Source organism: Hydra vulgaris, chromosome 03 (genome assembly GCF_038396675.1).
Source record: "Hydra vulgaris chromosome 03, alternate assembly HydraT2T_AEP".
Taxonomy (NCBI): Eukaryota; Metazoa; Cnidaria; class Hydrozoa; order Anthoathecata; family Hydridae; genus Hydra; species Hydra vulgaris.
The window spans coordinates 45,887,501-45,907,068 of record NC_088922.1 but is presented as its reverse complement, the minus strand read 5'-3'; the positions used below and the strand labels follow the sequence as shown (position 1 = coordinate 45,907,068).

The following is a 19,568-nucleotide window of genomic DNA, read 5'->3' as shown; positions in this document are numbered from 1 at the left end:
CTTTGTGAGACCTTTCAAGTGCGTATGTGAAAATATTAGCCATGACGCCATATCGAATGACACGGACGTGTTTTTCTTGCGCAAATAATATAAAACAACTTAAATTTGATAATTAACTTTTAAGTTAATTTAAAGATTCAAAAAAGTTTTTAATTTTATTTTTTCATCGCAATTAGTTTTAATAACAAAATAGATAAATTTAAAGATTCCGAAATCTCAATACAGTTAGATAAGCAAATTTTTGAAGAGATGTTTTACGAAGCAGGAAAAGGATATTTTGAAATTGATAAGCGGCAATTTGAAAATTACTAATGAACGAATCAATGAGTTACTAAATTAATACAATTAAAACCACTTGCGAATCTTTAAAAAAAGAAAATGAAAAGAGAAAAGCTGATCAAGTAAAGTCAAACAGTCAGTTGCTGAATTACGAAAAAGTACAAAAGAACATTGAAGAAAGTTTATCGTTTCGTCAAGATTGTCACGATAAAAAGGTTAGTGACCTAGAGAAAAAAATTTATTTAAAATATAGTTTAGAAAGCGAAGACAAAACAAAAATACGACAACTCGAAGATCGGGTTTCTCTGTCGAAACATCGTTAATACGAAAAAAATTATTCGAAAAAGAAAGTTACAAAGAAACAACGATAAGTATTGTACTGTTATATATGATAAATTAATTGTAAAGGATTTTAAAAAATCGATTATTTGAATTATTTTATGTTATTAAAATTACTCTTATTTAAAATGGCTGACGAAACTGACAGATCCGATTTTAAAGATCTGAGTTTAAAACGTTTGAAATTGATAATTCAACACTTTTAAATCAAAGTTCGAATACTGTTATTAATTTTTATAATAACGACGAAGCAATTAAACATATTAGCCCATTATATTATAACTCAAACTCAAAAAAATATCACTATTAAATCTTTTCATGATATTATATCATTTGAAAAATGGGACGAAACTCTATTAAATTTAAATGCTGATGAAACCTATGATATCTTCTTAACTAAGTTTCTTAAATATTATTAAGGGTTCTCACGTAATTTTTGAGTCGATAAGACGTGTTTTTGTTCGAGCGTAAGTATCAGGATTTTATATATTTTTGTTTTTTTTTCGTATTCTTTTTATTTCTTTTTCCTTTTGTTCTCTTTTTTCTAACATTATTTCTTTCTCTATTATTGCTTCATCTTATTAGCTTATTAATTATTTCTACTTTCAAATCAAAGTATATTATATTGCCTATATTCGTTTCTAAAATAACAGTTTTGTCGTACTTCGCGCACCTATATTTATATATACCTATACTTATATTTTATTATATATATTTTTATTTATATATTATTATTATAAAAGTAGTTGCGACTAAGATTTTATTTATGTTTCAGTTCGCTTATATTTTTACAGAGTTTACAACTTTTTTTTATTTTTTTCTTGTTTTAAAGAGTTTGTAAACTTTTCAATTTTTGCTCGTTGTTTAACCGCCAAAGTTTAAGCGTGTAAACGATATTTTCTTACCTATTGTTATATTCAATAAGTTTTGAGAATAAAATTTCAACCTTTTTCTAAATTTTTTTGCACTTTTTGTGCCTTGACAAAATCCAAAATTTATTATCAATTAATAAATATATTTACGGAAAATTTATCACTATATATTTACTAATATTTGTAATCAAAATACTAATATTAGTAAGTTATATAAGTATAAATTTATCATATTAAAGTGAATATTAAGGTATATTCATATAATCATATAAAATATCAATTTTATTAAAATTTTTAATTAAATTTTTAAAATTTGTAATAAATTGTAACAAATATTAAAAATTTAAAAACTTGCAATTATTAATTGCATTTCATTGCTAATTATGTCAGCAGTCGAAGAAATAGCTACCAACGCTTTTAAAGCGGCAGTTGATCTAAAGGATTTAAATATTACTCTCATGAAAAGTTACCAGAACGATAATGCTCTTATGATCAAGGCAGCTCTACTTATTGCACTAGCGGAAGAGAAACGATCTAGTGAATTAAGAGAAAAGCCCTGAAAGACAAAATTGATTTACTGGTAAAACAAATTAATGAGTTGAAAGAAAATCAACAGCCACACCATCATTTGCATCTTTGCTTAAGGACAAATCGGATGAGAGCAAGCAGCAACGGCAGCAGTTAAGTACTTTTATCGTTGCTCAAAATAAAAATATTCGAAGTCGCGAGTTAAATTTCATTGTAGTCGGTCTTAATAAGTCTAGTGCTGTAGACGATAAAAAGCTTGTTGAGAATTTTTTTGTAGCAACAGGATTGGAGGATGCTACTGGTATCACACGTGTTAACCTCAAATCGAGCAAAACAAAATTGTCAAACTCGAACATTATCCAGGTTTCATTATCAAATCTTTCATCTCGAGCAAAAATAATCAAAAAATGCGCACACCACAAACAAGAGATATACAAGGGTGTCTACGTACGCGAAGACAGAATGCCAGAGCAACAAACCGAGTTTAACACCACACGCACCCAATTCAAAAAGCTTAACGACAAACTTGCCGCTGCTAACATTCTCGATAATCCGTTTCGGAATGTTATACATCGAAGAACAGGCCGCATCTGTTGCATAGATGTCATCGAACCAACGTCCAATCAGTGATACGTATTTTTATCCCCAGCCAGAGCTCTGTCAGACTATGCTAGACGTGCAACCGCTCCTAACTCAGAAATCTCCACTGCCAACTAGACTTTCTAGACCAATAACTAAAGCAAAAATAAAACCGATACAACCCGATGCTTCAACAGTTTCACCTAGTCATCTATGTTACTGGGCAAACAACCCATGTTCACTCAACAAAGAAAAACACCAAGAGCTATTTGCTAGACTATTAGCTCTACTTAAATTCAGCCGGCCACACGTCATATTTTTTGCGGAAACTTGGTTCACAGATTTATCAGACGTTGCCGTACCCGTCTACCAACCACATAGCAAAGACAAAGACAATAGGGGCGGTTGAGTTGCAATTTACACAAGAGACGATATCATAGTCAGCGAAGTTAGTTCTACTCAGCTCAACTCAACATCAATTGAGCAAATCTGGCGAAAAATAAAATTTGGTTAAGAATCATTTCTCCTCGGCTGCTTATATCGTCCACACGACGAAAATGATCAAGTTCTTACTCAGTGTATAGCGGAGCGGTAGTGATCTCATCGATCACTACCGCTCAACAGATACTGCCTAATATAAACAGCTCTGCAATGCCACTGTATGGCGAATTCAATTTTAGCCATACATCTTATGAGTCTATCGAAGTTAACGAGGCGACATCAGGTTCCAGAAGTGCTATGATGAATGTCACTTAACTCTGTTTATTACATTCCCAACCTACCGTAGTAGCCTACTAGCACACTCGATCTTATTATAACAAATGAACCAGACCGTGGAATCTTCATTAAAGAAGGTAATTCTCTTGGTGACACTCCAATGGGCTAAGCACACTGCTTCATCGAAGGTCAATTTGCTGTTGCACGCCTCAACAACTCGCCTACTTTGCCGCTATAACATCGACTCATTTGGAGTCGAGCAAACTACGCAGCAATATCAGCAATATGATTACCAGCTTCTAGCAAACGTGTACAATGAAGCCACTAACCTACACATTCCGTCAACTACCACTCCCTTTACAGAAAAACAGGAGCAATGGGTAACACCAGAACTTATTGAAGCGGTCGAAGCTAAACGCACCTCTTGGGCCAGGTGCAATAATGCAGGTCAAGATACGCACAAATTTCTCAAAATATCGCATCGCACTGCCTGCAGAAAAGTTAAAAAAATGGTCAAAGCTGGTAGGCAGAATTACGAAGTGCTACTCGTCAGGGATTCCGAAAGTAACCCTAAACGCTTACATGCATATGTAAGAAGCAAGCAGAGCGTCAGTAACAATATTACATCGTTTGAAACAGTCAATAGCAACATCACAATTAATACCGGCGATATATTTGCATCGTTAAATAACTATTTTCAATCAGTCTTTGTTTTAGAGCCCGAAGGTTCAATGCCAGGCTTTGAAAGTCGTACTGAAGCAGTTTCTATCATTGATCCAGCAAGTTTCTCTATCGATATAGTACAAAAATGCCTAAACAACCTTGATGAAAGAAAATAAACCGGCTACGATGGCTTACATCCACGGGTCCTTAGTAAATGTTCAGCTACCTATGCCAAGCCTCTTTCGCTTATCTAAAAGTGCTTGTTTGCAACTGGTGTAGTTCCTGACTTGTGGAAAAAATCGATTGTAACACCGATTTTCAAAAAGGGGAGTAGGCTAAAAGCATCCAACTACCGGCCAGTCTTGCTCACTTCCTTACCTTGCAAAATTATGGAAAGTATTTTACAAAAAGAATAATGGAACACTGCGTTGCTAATGATCTGATTTCTCCAAACCAGCATGGCTTTGTTCATCGTAAAGAATGCGTATAAAAATTTTTAGAAACTCGGGACACCATGACGGAAGCAACTGACTGCAGACACGCAGTAGACGTCATTTACACAGGCTTTGCAAAGGCGTTCGACAAAGTACCACATAAACGCCTTCTTCATAAGCTGAGAGCGTACGGTATTCAATGCGCTCTCGTTGACTGAATCGCAGCTTGGCTAAGCAATCGATGTCAATGAGTGGTTATAAACGGCATTACTTCTGAATGGAAAGCAATCACTAGTGGAGTGCCTCAAGGCTCGGTCTTGGGCTTATTGCTATTCGTAATCTTTGTAAACGACATGCCAGACAGAATTACTCATCATATGAAACTGTTTGCCGACGACAGCAAAATAATAGGGATAATTAAAAAGGAGTCGAACAACATCACTCTCCAAGATGATGCTGACAGAGCAGTGGAATGGTCGCATATTTGGCTCTTGCATTTCAACGTTGAGAAATGCAAAGTAATGCATGTTGGACGCGGATGCAAGAAGTCAACGTACAAATACTCAATGTCTAACGTCGACGGCACCCGTCGTCCTTTCAAAGAAACCGCAGTCAAAAGAGACCTTGGTGTGATGGTCTCAAATGACCTTAACGTCAGACCGCAAATAGAGTCAGCTGCATTAGTAGCAAATAGAATGCTAGGCCGACTCAAAAAACATTTCGCAGTCGCAGTTTTTATTTATGGCGCACTCTGTATCTCACTTACATTCGCCCCCATCTTGAGTTTGCTGTACAAGCCTGGTCACCGCATTTAAAATCAGACATTGCCATTCTTGAGCAAGTCCAACATCGAGCAACAAAAATAATATTGACTATTAAACAACTGTCCTATGAAGATCGACTCCAACGGCTCGGTTTAACAACTCTTGAAAAACGCCGCAAAAGAGCCCTTGGATAAAAAAGGAATCGTTAAATCTTTAAAAATAAAACAGCGATTATATTGCAAATATCTTTAAAAAAGAACACAAGAAAATGAAACTAACTATAAAAATTATAAACGTTTATTTGAGTTAATTTTGAGACGTTCAAAAACTAATTACTCTTCAGATCAAATAATAAAAAGTAATCGTTCACTAAACACATGGCGTATTATTAAGGAAATAATTGGCACAAAAAATTTAGACAGAAATGCTCTGCCAAATAATCTCAAATTCAATAATAAATTAGTTGTTGATAAATCTATGATAGCAGAAACGCTTAATAACTTTTTTTTTAATGTTAGTAAAAGTTTAGCCGCTAAAATTGAACCAACTAAAATAAGCTTTAAATCATACTTGACATCAAATAATGCTATTATGCCTTTCGGAATCTTTAAATTTATCCATTTTGTTATTAAAATTAATTGCGATGAAAAAAGAAATAAAACCATGAACTTACGAAGGAAGAATTATTAAATTCAGTATCCATGTTAAAACCTAACAAAAGTTCAGGTTTAGATGATGTCAGCAGTAATGTCGTTATTACTTCACTAAAATGTATAGCAGTATCACTTTTACATATTTCTAATTTATCTTTAAAACATAGAGTTTTTCTTGAAAAACTAAAAAGTGCAAAGGTTACACCAATTTTTAAAACAGGTGATCCTTCTGATGTTTCCAACTACAGACCGATCTCAGTTCTTAATTGTTTTTCAAAGATTTTGGAGCGTGTAATGTATGAATAATATTCTTTGCAATAAACAATTTGGATTTAAATCCGGTCATTTGACCGATCATGCAATAATTAATCTTGTAAAAGAAATATTTAAAGCTTTTGATGAACAAAAATTTACTTAAGGTGTCTTTATTGATCTAAGCAAAGTGTTTGATACCGTAGATCATAATATCCTTCTATATAAACCATAAAAAATTATGGTATCATAAATTCTAATTTAGGTTTGTTCAAGAGTTATTTGAAGAATAGAAATCAATGCATTTTATATGATGGCAAAAAAACAGATTTAATGACAATTAACTGGGGAGTCCCCCAAGTTAAATTCTAGGACCGCTTTTATTTCTTATTTATATAAATGACTTGAGTAAATTTTCCAATATCTTAAACTCAATTTTATTTGCCGACGATACTAATGTATTTTATTCTAATAAAGATATTAATATTTTATTTGCAACAATAAACAAAGAGCTTGCGAAACTAAGCGAATGGTTTATATCGAATAAATTGTCCATAAATATTAAAAAAACAAAATATACTTTCTTTCATCGTCTTCATGATAAAGACAACGTTCCCTTAAAACTTCCTAAGCTTTATATTAATAACTCTTATGCCAAAAGAGACTTTTGTTGTGGAAAGAGCACATACATATAATAACATAAAATAAAAAATAAACTTTTGATAATTGACAACGAACTAGACTTCTTCTGAAACTTTTAAATAAGAATAATCATTCGTTTTATTTACTTGTTATTTACTTTATTTTTGATCATATTTTTTTTGATTTTAATCTGAATCTTTACCTTTCTTTGATGTTCATGTTTTATGTCATTTTTATTTATTTTATAAATAAAAATGACATAAAACATTATTTTATAAGCATCCGATTTTAATTTCAGCACAAATGATCCAATTGTGTTTTTCACTGCTGCATTAATTCTACATAAATCTACAATAACTACAAGCCCGTATTCTTAAGGTGGTAATACCCTTTAAGGGAAAAAAGATTTTAAACTTAATATTATATGGGAATATTTATGTTTTTCTGAAGTGTTAGATTAAAATCATTTCAAAAGTTAAACCATTTATCAGTTAATCTTCCTTTCCCACTGAAGTATTTTCCATTTGATAATGTATAACTTTTTAAACATTCTCGAAACATTCGTAGTCTTGCACCAACTCTCTTTTAAACATGTCCAATGCTCTCTGCTTTCTCAATAACTTCGTTTGGGTATGGATTCGCATCACAAACTTGCATATAAGGCTTGTTATCTCTATCTCCAATGTATTTTAGGTACGTGAGTTTAGCTTCTGGACAGATTACTTGAATATTTGTACAGCGCCTACAGATTTCATACTTTCTGAGCTACCCTTATAATTAATCTTGTAGTTATATGTGATCTTCCAGTTCTCCTAAGATGGAGTATCTTTTCTTGACCATATCTTGAAGGGATAACTTTTTGTCTGGACAGCAGCATCAATACACTCTCCGCTGTTACTATACCATTCTTCGAGGATTATCTTCTGCGCATGAACCATCTAAACTAACAGCTTCATTGACAAATAATGATTCATCATAACTTTCCCCAAGCTTTTCCCAAAGTATGTCCTCTGAGACTTTTTTGGTAATCTATCTAAAGGTTTCAATGTGAGGAACGTGAAGTTTATTATTAATTTTATGGTAACCACGTTTAGTCATACCAGGAGGCTTATCCTTGCCTCATTTCTCAAAAAACCATAGTCGGAGAGAATTAAGAGTTGATTCGGACAAAAATAATATAAAGCTGAAATTTTGCATAAAAGATGTAGACAGTCTCTGAATGAGCTTAAATAAAAGCCCCGTTGATTGCGCTACGGAAACATCCCTTTTGGGGCAATATGGGGCAAAAAATGAGCCAATTTTGACAGCACTAAAATATCATAAACTATATACCGTTAAAGAGAAAATTTTATGCTGATCAATATTTACATAAAAACAATGACTTGAAAACAATTATTTTCAAAGTTATTTACGTTTAAAAAAGGTAAAAGCGTTAAAAGATTAAGCCGCATAAAACTTTATTAGATTTTTTGTTTTCGAAAGATAAATTTTTACTGCGAAAAACCGAAAAAAATTGTTTCTTTTGTGCAAGCTTGGCTTTGACAAAGAAGGTAACGCCAAAGTATATGGAAAAGGACTCAAAACATTGATTCGATTAAGCGAAGAACTGAGTATGAATGAACTATGCAGGTTAAAATTTGTTTAAATAAACAATTTTACATAGAAGATTTTTCGCGCAGTTTTTTAAAACTTAAGTTTGAACGTAATAACTATGGATTGTTAATGACGTTTTGCTGAATTATTTCTAATTGTTTATTTACTTATTTCTAATTGTTTATTTATACAATCAAACATTTGTTTGGTTGTATAATTGAAAAATAAAATTGTTTGTTATTAAAAAAGGTTTGGGATATGAAAACATATAAGTTATTTTTGCACATTTTTAGTTATCTCAAAGACCAGTTGCAACAGAACACTCATAATAGTACAACAGTACTAGTCCATCATAGCTGTAGAAAAAACCTTGTAGACTGTCGTAAAGATCAATCATTATCTGTACCAATAAAGAAACTACGATCTTCACTTGAAGAGGTATTTAATTAGAAATCAAAATTTTTTCTTTGTACTAAAAAAGTAGACCACAAACAGTCACCTAAAGTTCATTGTAATTCAAAGATATTCACCTACACATTCCTTAAGTTGAGACCATACCATTGATAAACGATTGAACGTTCTTTAAATAGAGCGGGCAATTGGAGAAATACTTTACATTCTCGTTTGATGTCTTGTTATGATCTTGTAGCGAAAGAAGCCATCTATCATATTTCGTGTATGAACAACTTCAGGCCTAAAACTAAAAGCGATAACCAACGCGGACGCCCATTAGATCTCACTATGTTTGAAAATTTTGAAAAGCTCTGTCTCTGGTTAGAGAAAGGAACTGACTGCAAAATTTATACCCTTTCCGATGTGCACATTAAAATGAAAGAACTTAGTAATGGTTATCCGTATTACTCAACAAAATCTTTAAAACGAAAATTACTTGAACATTATGGTGATCATATTTTTAAGGAGAACTCTCTGCTCAATCTAATTTAGTGTGTTTCAGAAATATATCGAAATTTCAAAAAAAGAAAAATCACGCTAAAAATGATATTATTGCTGCCGCTGCAAGTATGATTAAGAGCGAAATCAGAAAAATGGATATTAATAAATCTGTATATCCGTCACTAGACGATATGGGTGATATTGAATATGGACTCAAATGAGTTCCAAAGAGTTCCTAAGCCATTTAATTTCTGTAAAGCTTCAACAAATTAGTTTAGGACAATGCATTGCTCAAGATTCGCCACCAAGATCTATGATAGCACTAATTCCATTTGAAATTGGCGTATATATTGATAAATCATTTGGAACAAATGGCTTGTTAAAAAAGTTATCTGATGTATCTTAAAAATCCATATATTCTACACTGTTGTTCATTATTTATGAAGCTAAATATAAAATAATTACTCAGTGCGTTACGTTTGATCAGCCTTTGTGACAGAATGTGCTCGGTCTTATAAAAGATCAGGATTTCAATATAGTATGTCGACTTAGAGGTTTTCACACAATGATGAGCTTTCTCGGAAGCATTGGAAAACTAATGACAGGAACTGGCCTGGAAGAGGTTTTAGAGCAAGTTTACTCTAAAGATACGGTAAAAAATATGCTTAAAGGAAAAGCTGTTTCAAGAGCCTTAAGAGGTCGCATGTCGGTCCAGAGTGCATTGATGAGTCATATTATAGATATTTTAGTTGACAAATTAAAGGTAGATATATCCGGACTTGAATGCACTTATAAAATGGCAATGCAAAACGGTATGAACAAGGAAGAGTTAATCAGACTTGGTAATACAGATGCTTTCAAAAACATTGAATATGATATATTAACCTATACGGAAAAGAAGTTATATAAACTGCAAAACTTTGGATCTTGTACATATAATATATTTGTATCATAAAGGAATTTTTAGTTGTCGAGAGAAATTGTAACTGGTATTTGCATCTTCAAGCAATCTCAAAAATGCTTAACTTATTTGCCGCATCACCACATTCAAACTATACCAAGTGTTCTAGGTTATACTTGCAAAAAATGCAATCTCTTTCAGAAACAAATCTGTGGTTACATCAACAATTTAAGTTGGTCGTCACGCAGTGCACCAATCTGCAAGGTATTGGGCTGGCGTATCTTCTGATCTTGTAATTGAGCAGACCCTAATGCATTTTTTAAAATACAATGGTGGTTTAACTAGAGATAGAGGATTTGATGAAAATGTATGCAACCTCTGGACAATGAGCACCTGTTATTCTGCAAGTGTTTATAAAGCAATGCATAAATTATCTGGATTTGACATCGGAGTTATGGAAAACAATAAAGAAATGGGTATTAAAAGATTAGTATGTAATTATGAACATTGTGAGTTGTTTTATGACTGGTTTGCTGTAAGAAATCCATTCAATATTGATGATAGAAATCTATGTTCATTACCTATGAGTGTTGTGTCAGTCAATGGTGAAGATCTTGTCAACTGTGACGAGGCTGAGAACATAGGTGTTGGTCTACAAACTTGCCTCGATGGTCTTAAGGTCAATGAAGCAAAGTTTAAAAGAAAGAATACGTTTTTTTCTTTGGATGTTTTGGCCAATAGCGTAAAACTAGACAAATAAACTAATTGTTGTGTAGATTCAACACTCCTTTTCAATAGACTTGCAGCAATTGCAGAAAGAGAGAATGACGTTAAACTATACTTTGATTATGAGCTCACTCATCTCCCACAATCATTATTTAAAAATAACCTAATGCTGAAAGCAAAAAAATTCTCTTTGCGCAAAGTGATTCTTCCTAACGACGAAATTAAATCAAGTACAAACGTTAGCTTGTGCAAATATGTCCTTGACGGAGATTCCTTACTCCACAGAGTTCTTTGAGCAAAGGAATGAGATTTATAGAAATTTTTGACGTCAGCTATATAAGAAAAAATTATGCCACCACCACCTTTATTATATTTGATGGTTATGGTAATGGGTCTTTAATTAAATCTAATGAACATATCAGAAGAACAATATGTAAAATTTCTTCCAAAAATTTTGTCATAAAAGAAAATAATCAAGTTCCGTACTCACAAGAGCGTTTTCTATCGAACTCACACAACAAAGCACAATTAATTTAACTATTGTCAGATTATCCTAAACAAGATGGCCAAGAGTATATAGTTGCAAAGGGGATGCCAACGCAAAAATTGTCTCTAAATCGTTGGAACTTGCTAAAGAAATTTCACCATGCATTGTTGTTGCCGATGATACGGATATGGCAGTGATGTTAATGTATCATTGGAAAGATGAATTAAATACGGTTTTTTATCATGAAAGCAAGAAAAAACTCTGGAGTATAAAAGATGCTTAATCTCGAGTAATGGATTTTAGAGAACATCTGTTATTTGTTCATGCATGGTCAGGATGTGAATTCTTCAATACTGGGAAAAGGAAAACCTATTTTTTTTAAATTACTGCAAAAATCAATTAGTTTACAATCAGTATCTGAAATTATTTTGGATTACTAGGTAACGAAAAAAGAAGTTGGAGAATCTGCTGTAAAGACTTTCATTGAACTTTTTGGTGGAAATAAAGAATCTTTGTTAAGGAAAATGCGGTTGGTATCTGAACGTTTAGTTTTAATTTTTTGTCATTCATTTGAATGGAGAAAGATTTAGATTGAGAATAATTTATTAAAAAGTTTATTTCTTAGATATTTGAAATATAAAAAAATAGTTTGTGAAGAAATTACTAAGCCAGAAAAGTTACCACCTACAGTTTGTGCTGCTTATTTTCATTGTCAATTCTGTGATTTTAAAACTTTGTTAAGAAATGTGCGAAATGTCTGCATGCGGTGGCTGTCACGGACAAAACTGAAGTAATAAAACCCTAAATTTTATTTTTTAAATATATTATATGCGCATAATCTTCTATATTCTTTTTTTCTGTGATAATCTAATATATTAGTTGTTTCTGTGATATGATTGTTTTACATTTTTAGGATTTTGAAATTGAAGAAGATTCAAGTGATGAAATTGGAAACGAGAGAAATTTATTTGATGATTTGTTTTGAAAAAAGTAAGATATCGGGCATCGACATTTTAAAGAAATTAACATTAAAGTCTCAAAGTTGTTTTAAAAGAATATATTTATTTTTTCACATTTTTTTTTCACATTTAAAGTTACGCACGGACAAAAGTTATTATGTTTTGAAATCAAAAAAATATAGTATTAGTATTATCAAAACATTAACTTATGCACATATATGCATAATAAAATAAATATTTTTAATTTTAGATCAATTGAATAATTAAAGCTATTATTTAAATTGACAAATTTGGTATAAGATAGTTAATTAAGACTTGTAGTCGTAATCAGAAGTCTCCATCTGATGCTCACAAATTCATAACTACTGCCTGGGGTGAGGATGCAACTTCCATTCAAACAGTGTACAAGTACTATCAAAAGTATTCTACATCAAACGTAAGTGATTATAGTCAGTTTTCAGATGAATCGAGGTCAGGTAGACCCAGTACCTCAACAACTCAGACAACAGTGAGATCATTCAACAACTGCTTGATGAAGACAAATTTTTAACAATAGAGCAAACTTGTGATGTCCTAAACATTTATTTTGGTTCAGTTTATTCAATAATCACCAAAAATCTGATGAAAAGATTAATTTGTTTATAATGGATCCCATATGGCCTAACCCCAGCAAATCAACAAAATCGGGTTAAACTTGCGCAAAATTTTCTGACCATCCTATTAGATGAATTGAATGTTTAAAGACGTCTAATTGTTGTGGATGAGAAGTTAATTTATCACAGATCGATCGGGTGCAAACGTAGTAATTGCGCTTCAATTTCATAGGGTGAAGAAGCTCTGAAACGTATCAGAAGATTGCAATTTGATGCAAAAAGTATGGCGATTTGCGCTATATCATTTGATGGCAAGGCCTATGTTGAGGTACTTCCAAATGGATGATCGGTCAATTCAGAAGTGTACATGCTTTTCCTATCAAATATGCATTCTAATTTTGTCAATAAAGGCTTGAAAAGAGTAACATGGAACACAATACTCCTTCAGCACGATAATGCCAGGCCACATGTGTCTGCTGCAGTCAGAGTTTCTTGCTGAGAAAAAAGTCACCCGTGTCATTCAACCTCCATATAGCCCCGACTTTAACTTGTTGGACAGACATGCTTTCTCTTCATTTGAATTTTATCGCAAGGATTTGAATTTTCAGACAAAGTAAGAGGTTCAAGAAGCCATGGAGACAAACTTAAGGTCACATTCACATGATCATATGCGACGTCAACTGGAAAAACTGAAAACAGATTTAAATGAGATCACTTTGAAGCTAGGTGCTTACTTATGATCCACTCTTAATTTCATTTTTCTATGCTTATTCTTTGTTATAAAAAAATTGATTATATGTCAATGTCCTTTGCTTTTGCAAAGGACATTGATGACTCTACAGATGTAGCTTTAGGTGCAAATCGAATCAAATGATTCTGTCAGATAACTTAGACCTGAGAATGATGTGATACTCACTATTATTCACTATAGATTTAAAGAGCTGGGAAAGACCTGGGACAGATTTACATCTTTTTATAACATAAAAAAATACTTCATACATGTTAAATACATTTCTTTCAAAATTAAATATAAAGCAACTAAAAGTAGCATAAAAAGTATTACAGAATAAATAAAAATTAACATATAAAAATAATCCATTTTTTTTAATATAAAAATTGTTTAATATTTTACATACTCATTATTTTGGCTCGTTTAAGAACTTTATCTTTAGTGTTTAAGAACTTTATCTTTAGTGTTTAAGAACTTTATCTTTAGTGTTTAAGAACTTTATCTTTAGTGTTTAATACTTAATTCATAATGCTTGCAATTTCTATTTTAACATTTAAAAGTTTTATTGCCATATACATTATGACATTGATACTACATTGTAAAAATATGGCTTCTAAAAAAACTAATTCTGAAAACTATATATGAAATTTGTGTTTGTAAAAATAAGAAAAAATGTTGAAACATCAAATGTGTACGCTAGAACACGAATCAAAAGATGAATATGCTTAAAAATGTTCTGACATTTTCTTAAATTAATTGACAAATAACTCATCAGAACATGTTAAAAAAACAACTATTTTTATAAAAAAATATGAATTAAATATTTATATTTATATATATACATATATATGATTTAAACAAGTCATAAATGTTAAGACACTCTTTAGTGTTTTAAATGACTAAATTCAAAGTCCTTTTTGAAAAGCTCATTTATTCGAATTGGAAATCACGAACCTTTAATTCTAGCTGCAAGTTCATATTTAACATTATTTTTATTAATTATCAAATGATCCAAAAGGATTTTGGATCTTTCGCAAAAAAATGGAAATGAAATGTCAAAATGAAAGAAGAATATGAAATGAAAGGCTAAATGTTATACAAGTTAATGTAAAAGCAATCGTTTAATCATTTAGAGCAACTAAAAAACCAAGTTCACATGTAAAAAAACTGCGTTCAAGAAACTACTTGGTAATTAAGAAGAACATCTGCTTCTGATAAACCATTTTTATGAGTAAAGGACACTTCATCGTGATCATATTTATGTTTGTTAAACAAATCTGTATTCAACATGCTTGCAGAAGTGTGTATTGAGGTTGAAAGTAACTCTGCGCACTCTGGTTGGATTGGTTGAAGATCTATATATTCCTACAAAAAAAAAAAAAAAAAAAAAAAAAAGAACACGCAGCTTATCATAGAAAAGTTCTTAAGATTCATAATATTTCAACAATTATTAACATAACAATAATTAGGGGGGATTAGGGCTCAGTTTATAACACAACTTTTTTAAAAAAAGAAAAAAACACAACCATACATGTGTTTAATAATTGGCATTTTAATTACTAACAGTTAAAAATTACTTGCGGTTTTACTTTTATTCGTTGAAAAGTAAATAACAGATTAGTAGATAAACGATAATTTTTTTATTCAATTACTTACTGTAGAACTTGCATCCAATAGCATTTTTTCTAGATCTTCAATTAGTTGTGAAAATGTCGGACGTTTTAATGGGATTTCTTTCCAGCAATTTAGCATAAGTGCATACCTGCAAAATGGAATTAAAAAAGTAATAATGAATTTTATGTTTGTGAAGATATCATAAGTTATTCTGTTGAACTATTAGGCCGGTTGAATAAAAAAATGCGATTGATTTTAATGTGTGTATATATATAGTAAAACAAAAAGAAACTTTTATAAGTGCTCCTAAATATTGTTCGCCGATTTTTGAGTTATAGCTTTTCTATTCATACGTTTTTTCATGAGAGCAGAGTAAAAGCTTTCGCGCAAAAAAAAGCAATTGCTCAATATTTGTATTCACATAAGGTTGAGCAACTACTCCAAAAATATTTAGTAATAGTATTTGCTCTTTTTTTGCTCACCCGGCCTATTGAACTATTTAAAAAAAATATATATATTATTAACAAAAAACTAACATATCATCAGTACAATTAAGTGGTTTTTCCATTCGATAGCCTTGCTTTAATAAATCAAACATTTTTTCCAATGCAATTCCAGGGTAGGGTGATCCACCTGAGAATATTGTTCATCATTTTAGTTTAAAGATTGAAAAAAAATAATAATCAAGTATTTTTAAAAAAATTGTTGAATAACAATAAAATAATAATAATAATAAAAATCTACAACATGCATATATTTAATTCCATAGCAACTGAATAAAAACAACATTTAACAATTATTTGGTAATAATCAATTGCAATTAAAATACCCATCATCATTCTAATATTTTAAGTCAATTCTTTTCATTTGAAAATTATTTTTTCAATTAATTCTGAAACTCATTAAACTTACTAACAAAACATATATAAGAGAATTTATGAAGATGATTCTTATTACGTAAATGTAAAAATGCTTCATATACTGATTGTACTTGCCCAAACCCAAATATATGAACCTAAGCCCCAGGCTGTTTCAGATTGTGTAGATTAATGGAAAAAGCATTCAACTTAAATAAATCTTTAAGACTTGATAGAAATAATATGTTTTATACTAAATTAAAAGTTTTTAACAACTTGTTTGATGTTTTTGTCATTGTTATGATATAGGAGTAGAAAAAGTAAAAAGCAGATGTATTCTTATAGTGCCACTTAAAGTGTTATCAATGTTTGTTTTTGCCGAAATTTGAAATTCATAAAACAAAATACATAATCACATTACATTAATCATTTTATACCAAAATTAAATGGTATAAAACATAATAAAGATGAAAGTTGATTATACCTTTTTTCTCTGGAAAATTATAAAACTCAATTTCTACTATAGCATATTTTTGTAACAAATTGTTATCCTATTTTTGTTAAATTCATTTATACAGCATTTTTAGAAAAAGAAGTAAAAAACAAAGAATAATGGAAAAAAATATCGATGCCCCATGCCAAACCGTCAGCTGATGTTTAATGTCTAATGTTGCTAATGTTTAATGTTTAATGTTGCTGATGTTTAATGTCTAATGTTGCTGATGTTTAATGTCTAATGTTGCTGATGTTTAATGTCTAATGTTGTTGATGTTCAATGTCTAATGTTGTTGATGTTTAATGTCTAATGTTGTTGATGTTTAATGTCTAATGTTGTTTGATGTTTAATGTTTAATGTTGTTTGATGTTTAATGTCTAATGTTGTTGATGTTTAATGTCTAATGTTGTTGATGTTTAATGTCTAATGTTGTTTGATGTTTAATGTCTAGTTGTTGATGTTCAATGTCTAATGTTGTTGATGTTTAATGTCTAATGTTGTTGATGTTTAATGTCTAATGTTGTTGATGTTTAATGTCTAATGTTGCTTGATGTTTAATGTCTAATGTTGCTGATGTTTAATGTCTAGTTGTATCGAATAGTACCATATTAAAAATTTTTTTAGAAAAATTGCTCAATATTAATAAAATTTATTGTTATATAAAAATTTCAAAACAAAGCAATTTATAATTGAAACCCTTATGAACCTTGAAAAAAAACTTCAACTCTAAAACTTGACAAAACTTGAAACATGTATAAACATATCTACAGTCGTGTGACAATTTATTATTAACCCCTAACCCTAACCCTATGAATTTTGATCATTTTGAAGCTTAATCTCATTTTTTTCATATGAAGCATAAAAATTCATTATTGAAAGTTAATCTTTTGTTTAAAATAGAGTTTTAACTCATAAAGTCAGTGCTTTTTTTTTTGCTACTGGTAACTCTGTCACTTTTGACAGCCATTTCCTATGATATCATCTTAATTATAATCTTTTTGCTGTACACTTGTTAAGTTTTATTATCAGAGTTTTGAACTTGTTTATTAGATTATCGTCAAAAATATTTATTTAAATCAGTAAAAATATTGTTTCTTGAATATTTCTTTTTATTTTAAAGTAAAAATAATTGTATTTGCTTTGATATTTTTAAAGTTATGAGTACCAAAGCAAATTCTTTACTTTACTACTGAAATGTGATATCTTATTTTAGTAATGGGTGAAAAAAAGGACTTCTTACCACAATAAAATTGCTGAAATCAGGGCACTTTTAATAAATACTAATCTTTCTCAACAAGAAATTGCCAGTAAATATGGTACGTCGTGGGTTTCTGTTCAAAATATACACAAAATAATGGCTAAAATGAAGCCAAAGAGGGTTGGTAAATGTGGAAAGAAGAGAATCCTCACTGCGTGGGAAAAGAATACTTACCAAGATTGTTCTAGAAAATAGACTGGTCACCAACAATTAAATAAATAATAAGCTGGACCAATCTGGAGTCAAAATGTCAAGGAGAATGGTTCAACGTTGCCTACACGATTTTGGTTACATTTCACGATGTCCAGCTAAGTCTAAACTGACACCAAAAATGATGCAAAAAAGGCTGGAGTGAGCAAAAAAGTATAGAAATTTAACAGAAGATGATTGGAAACTGGTAAAATTAATTTAGATGTATTTAAAACATCCACTTTCTTACAAAAAACTTTAAATAATCACTTAACAATCCCTGTATAATATTTTAGGGTATGCTTTAACGATGAGAGTACTTTCCAAATTTAAAAAAAAAAGGCTCAATATGTTAAAAGAAAAAAAAGGGGAAAAATACTTATTGGACTGCACCATCCAAATTGTTAAACACCCCACATCTGTGAAGATCTGGTCAGTGATATGTGGAAGGGGAATGGGAAGGCTCTATATTGTAGAGGGAATAATGAATCAGTTACAATGTAAAAAAGTCCTAAAACAAAAATTATTGCCACAATTGGCAGAATAGTTTAGTCCAGGTGAAAAAAAACCTTCATGCAGGACGGGGCACCATGCCACACGGCTAAATCAGTTTAAAAATATCTACTCCATTACTTTATTGGCCAGGAAACTCTCTTGAGCTAAATCCTGTAGAAAATGTTTGGGCGCTCCTAAAGAAGCAAATATCTAAAGAAATTATTACAAGTAAAGTATATTTAATAGAAAGAATGATTCACCATTGGAACCATAAATAATAATTAAAGGAAATGACTGAAAAATGTAACAAAACTATACCAAAAAGGGTTCTTGCAATTATAGAGGCAAAAGGAGGAATCACCAAATATTGATCTTGAATATATTTGTAGTAATATTTAAATACAAAAATTTATTAACAATTTGTTAAATGTTTTTTATTTGTAAAAAAAATGCCCGTTTCTAAAATAAAAGTTACTTTTGAGTACATAAATCACAAAAAAATAATAAAATAATAGACTTAGAAACTTAAGAATGTAAAAAATTGTGAGTGGCCATAATAAATTGTCATACGACTGTAATGATCAATACAACCACTTTCTAAATAACACAATCACTTCCACATATAAAAAGAATGATCCTAAACTAAAAAATCAAACTAAATAAACAAGGTAAAAAAATATTCGAATTAAGCATGATATTCATAATCAAAATTGAAACTAACTAATTTAATTAATAACTTAATTCAAATTTTTTCATAATACTGTACGACCACAAAAAATTTTTTTAAACAAACCTACTGTTCCTAAACAAACCTACTTCCTGCCAAAAATAAAGTTGGAAGAATTTCAAAATTCATTTTATTTAATATTAATTCTTAGCTGAAAGCTATTTTTTGAACCAATGGCAAAACACTCAGAATGTTATACATTGGTTTTAAAGGAAAGCGATTCCTTTAATCCAATGTATAACATTGGTTTTAAAGGAAAGACATTTTTAGTTTTTGATATTAATTATTTCTATCCATCAATTAATGAAAATCTACTAAGCAATCCAA

At 30.6% G+C, this 19,568-nt stretch overlaps 1 protein-coding gene and 1 long non-coding RNA gene across 4 annotated transcripts in view; one reads left to right on the top strand and one right to left on the bottom strand.

The window, feature by feature from the left end:
- The first annotated feature begins 11,987 nt into the window (after positions 1 to 11,987).
- Positions 11,988 to 12,395, top strand: LOC136078199 (uncharacterized). Its single transcript, XR_010637601.1, has 2 exons — positions 11,988 to 12,113; positions 12,237 to 12,395. It is a non-coding gene; the product is annotated as an uncharacterized LOC136078199 (long non-coding RNA).
- Positions 12,396 to 14,594: 2,199 nt separating this feature from the next.
- LOC136078198 (fibroblast growth factor receptor-like) overlaps positions 14,595 to 19,568 on the bottom strand; it is a 54,929-nt gene continuing 49,955 nt past the window's right edge. For all 3 annotated transcript variants that reach the window (XM_065793409.1, XM_065793407.1, XM_065793408.1), the window contains exons 14-16: positions 15,756 to 15,852; positions 15,262 to 15,367; positions 14,595 to 14,970 (exon numbers count right to left, since the gene is read on the bottom strand). In XM_065793409.1, coding sequence (XP_065649481.1) covers positions 14,779 to 14,970; positions 15,262 to 15,367; positions 15,756 to 15,852 — 395 coding nt within the window. In that variant the 3' untranslated portion in view covers positions 14,595 to 14,778. The remainder of the gene's footprint in view (positions 14,971 to 15,261; positions 15,368 to 15,755; positions 15,853 to 19,568) is intronic.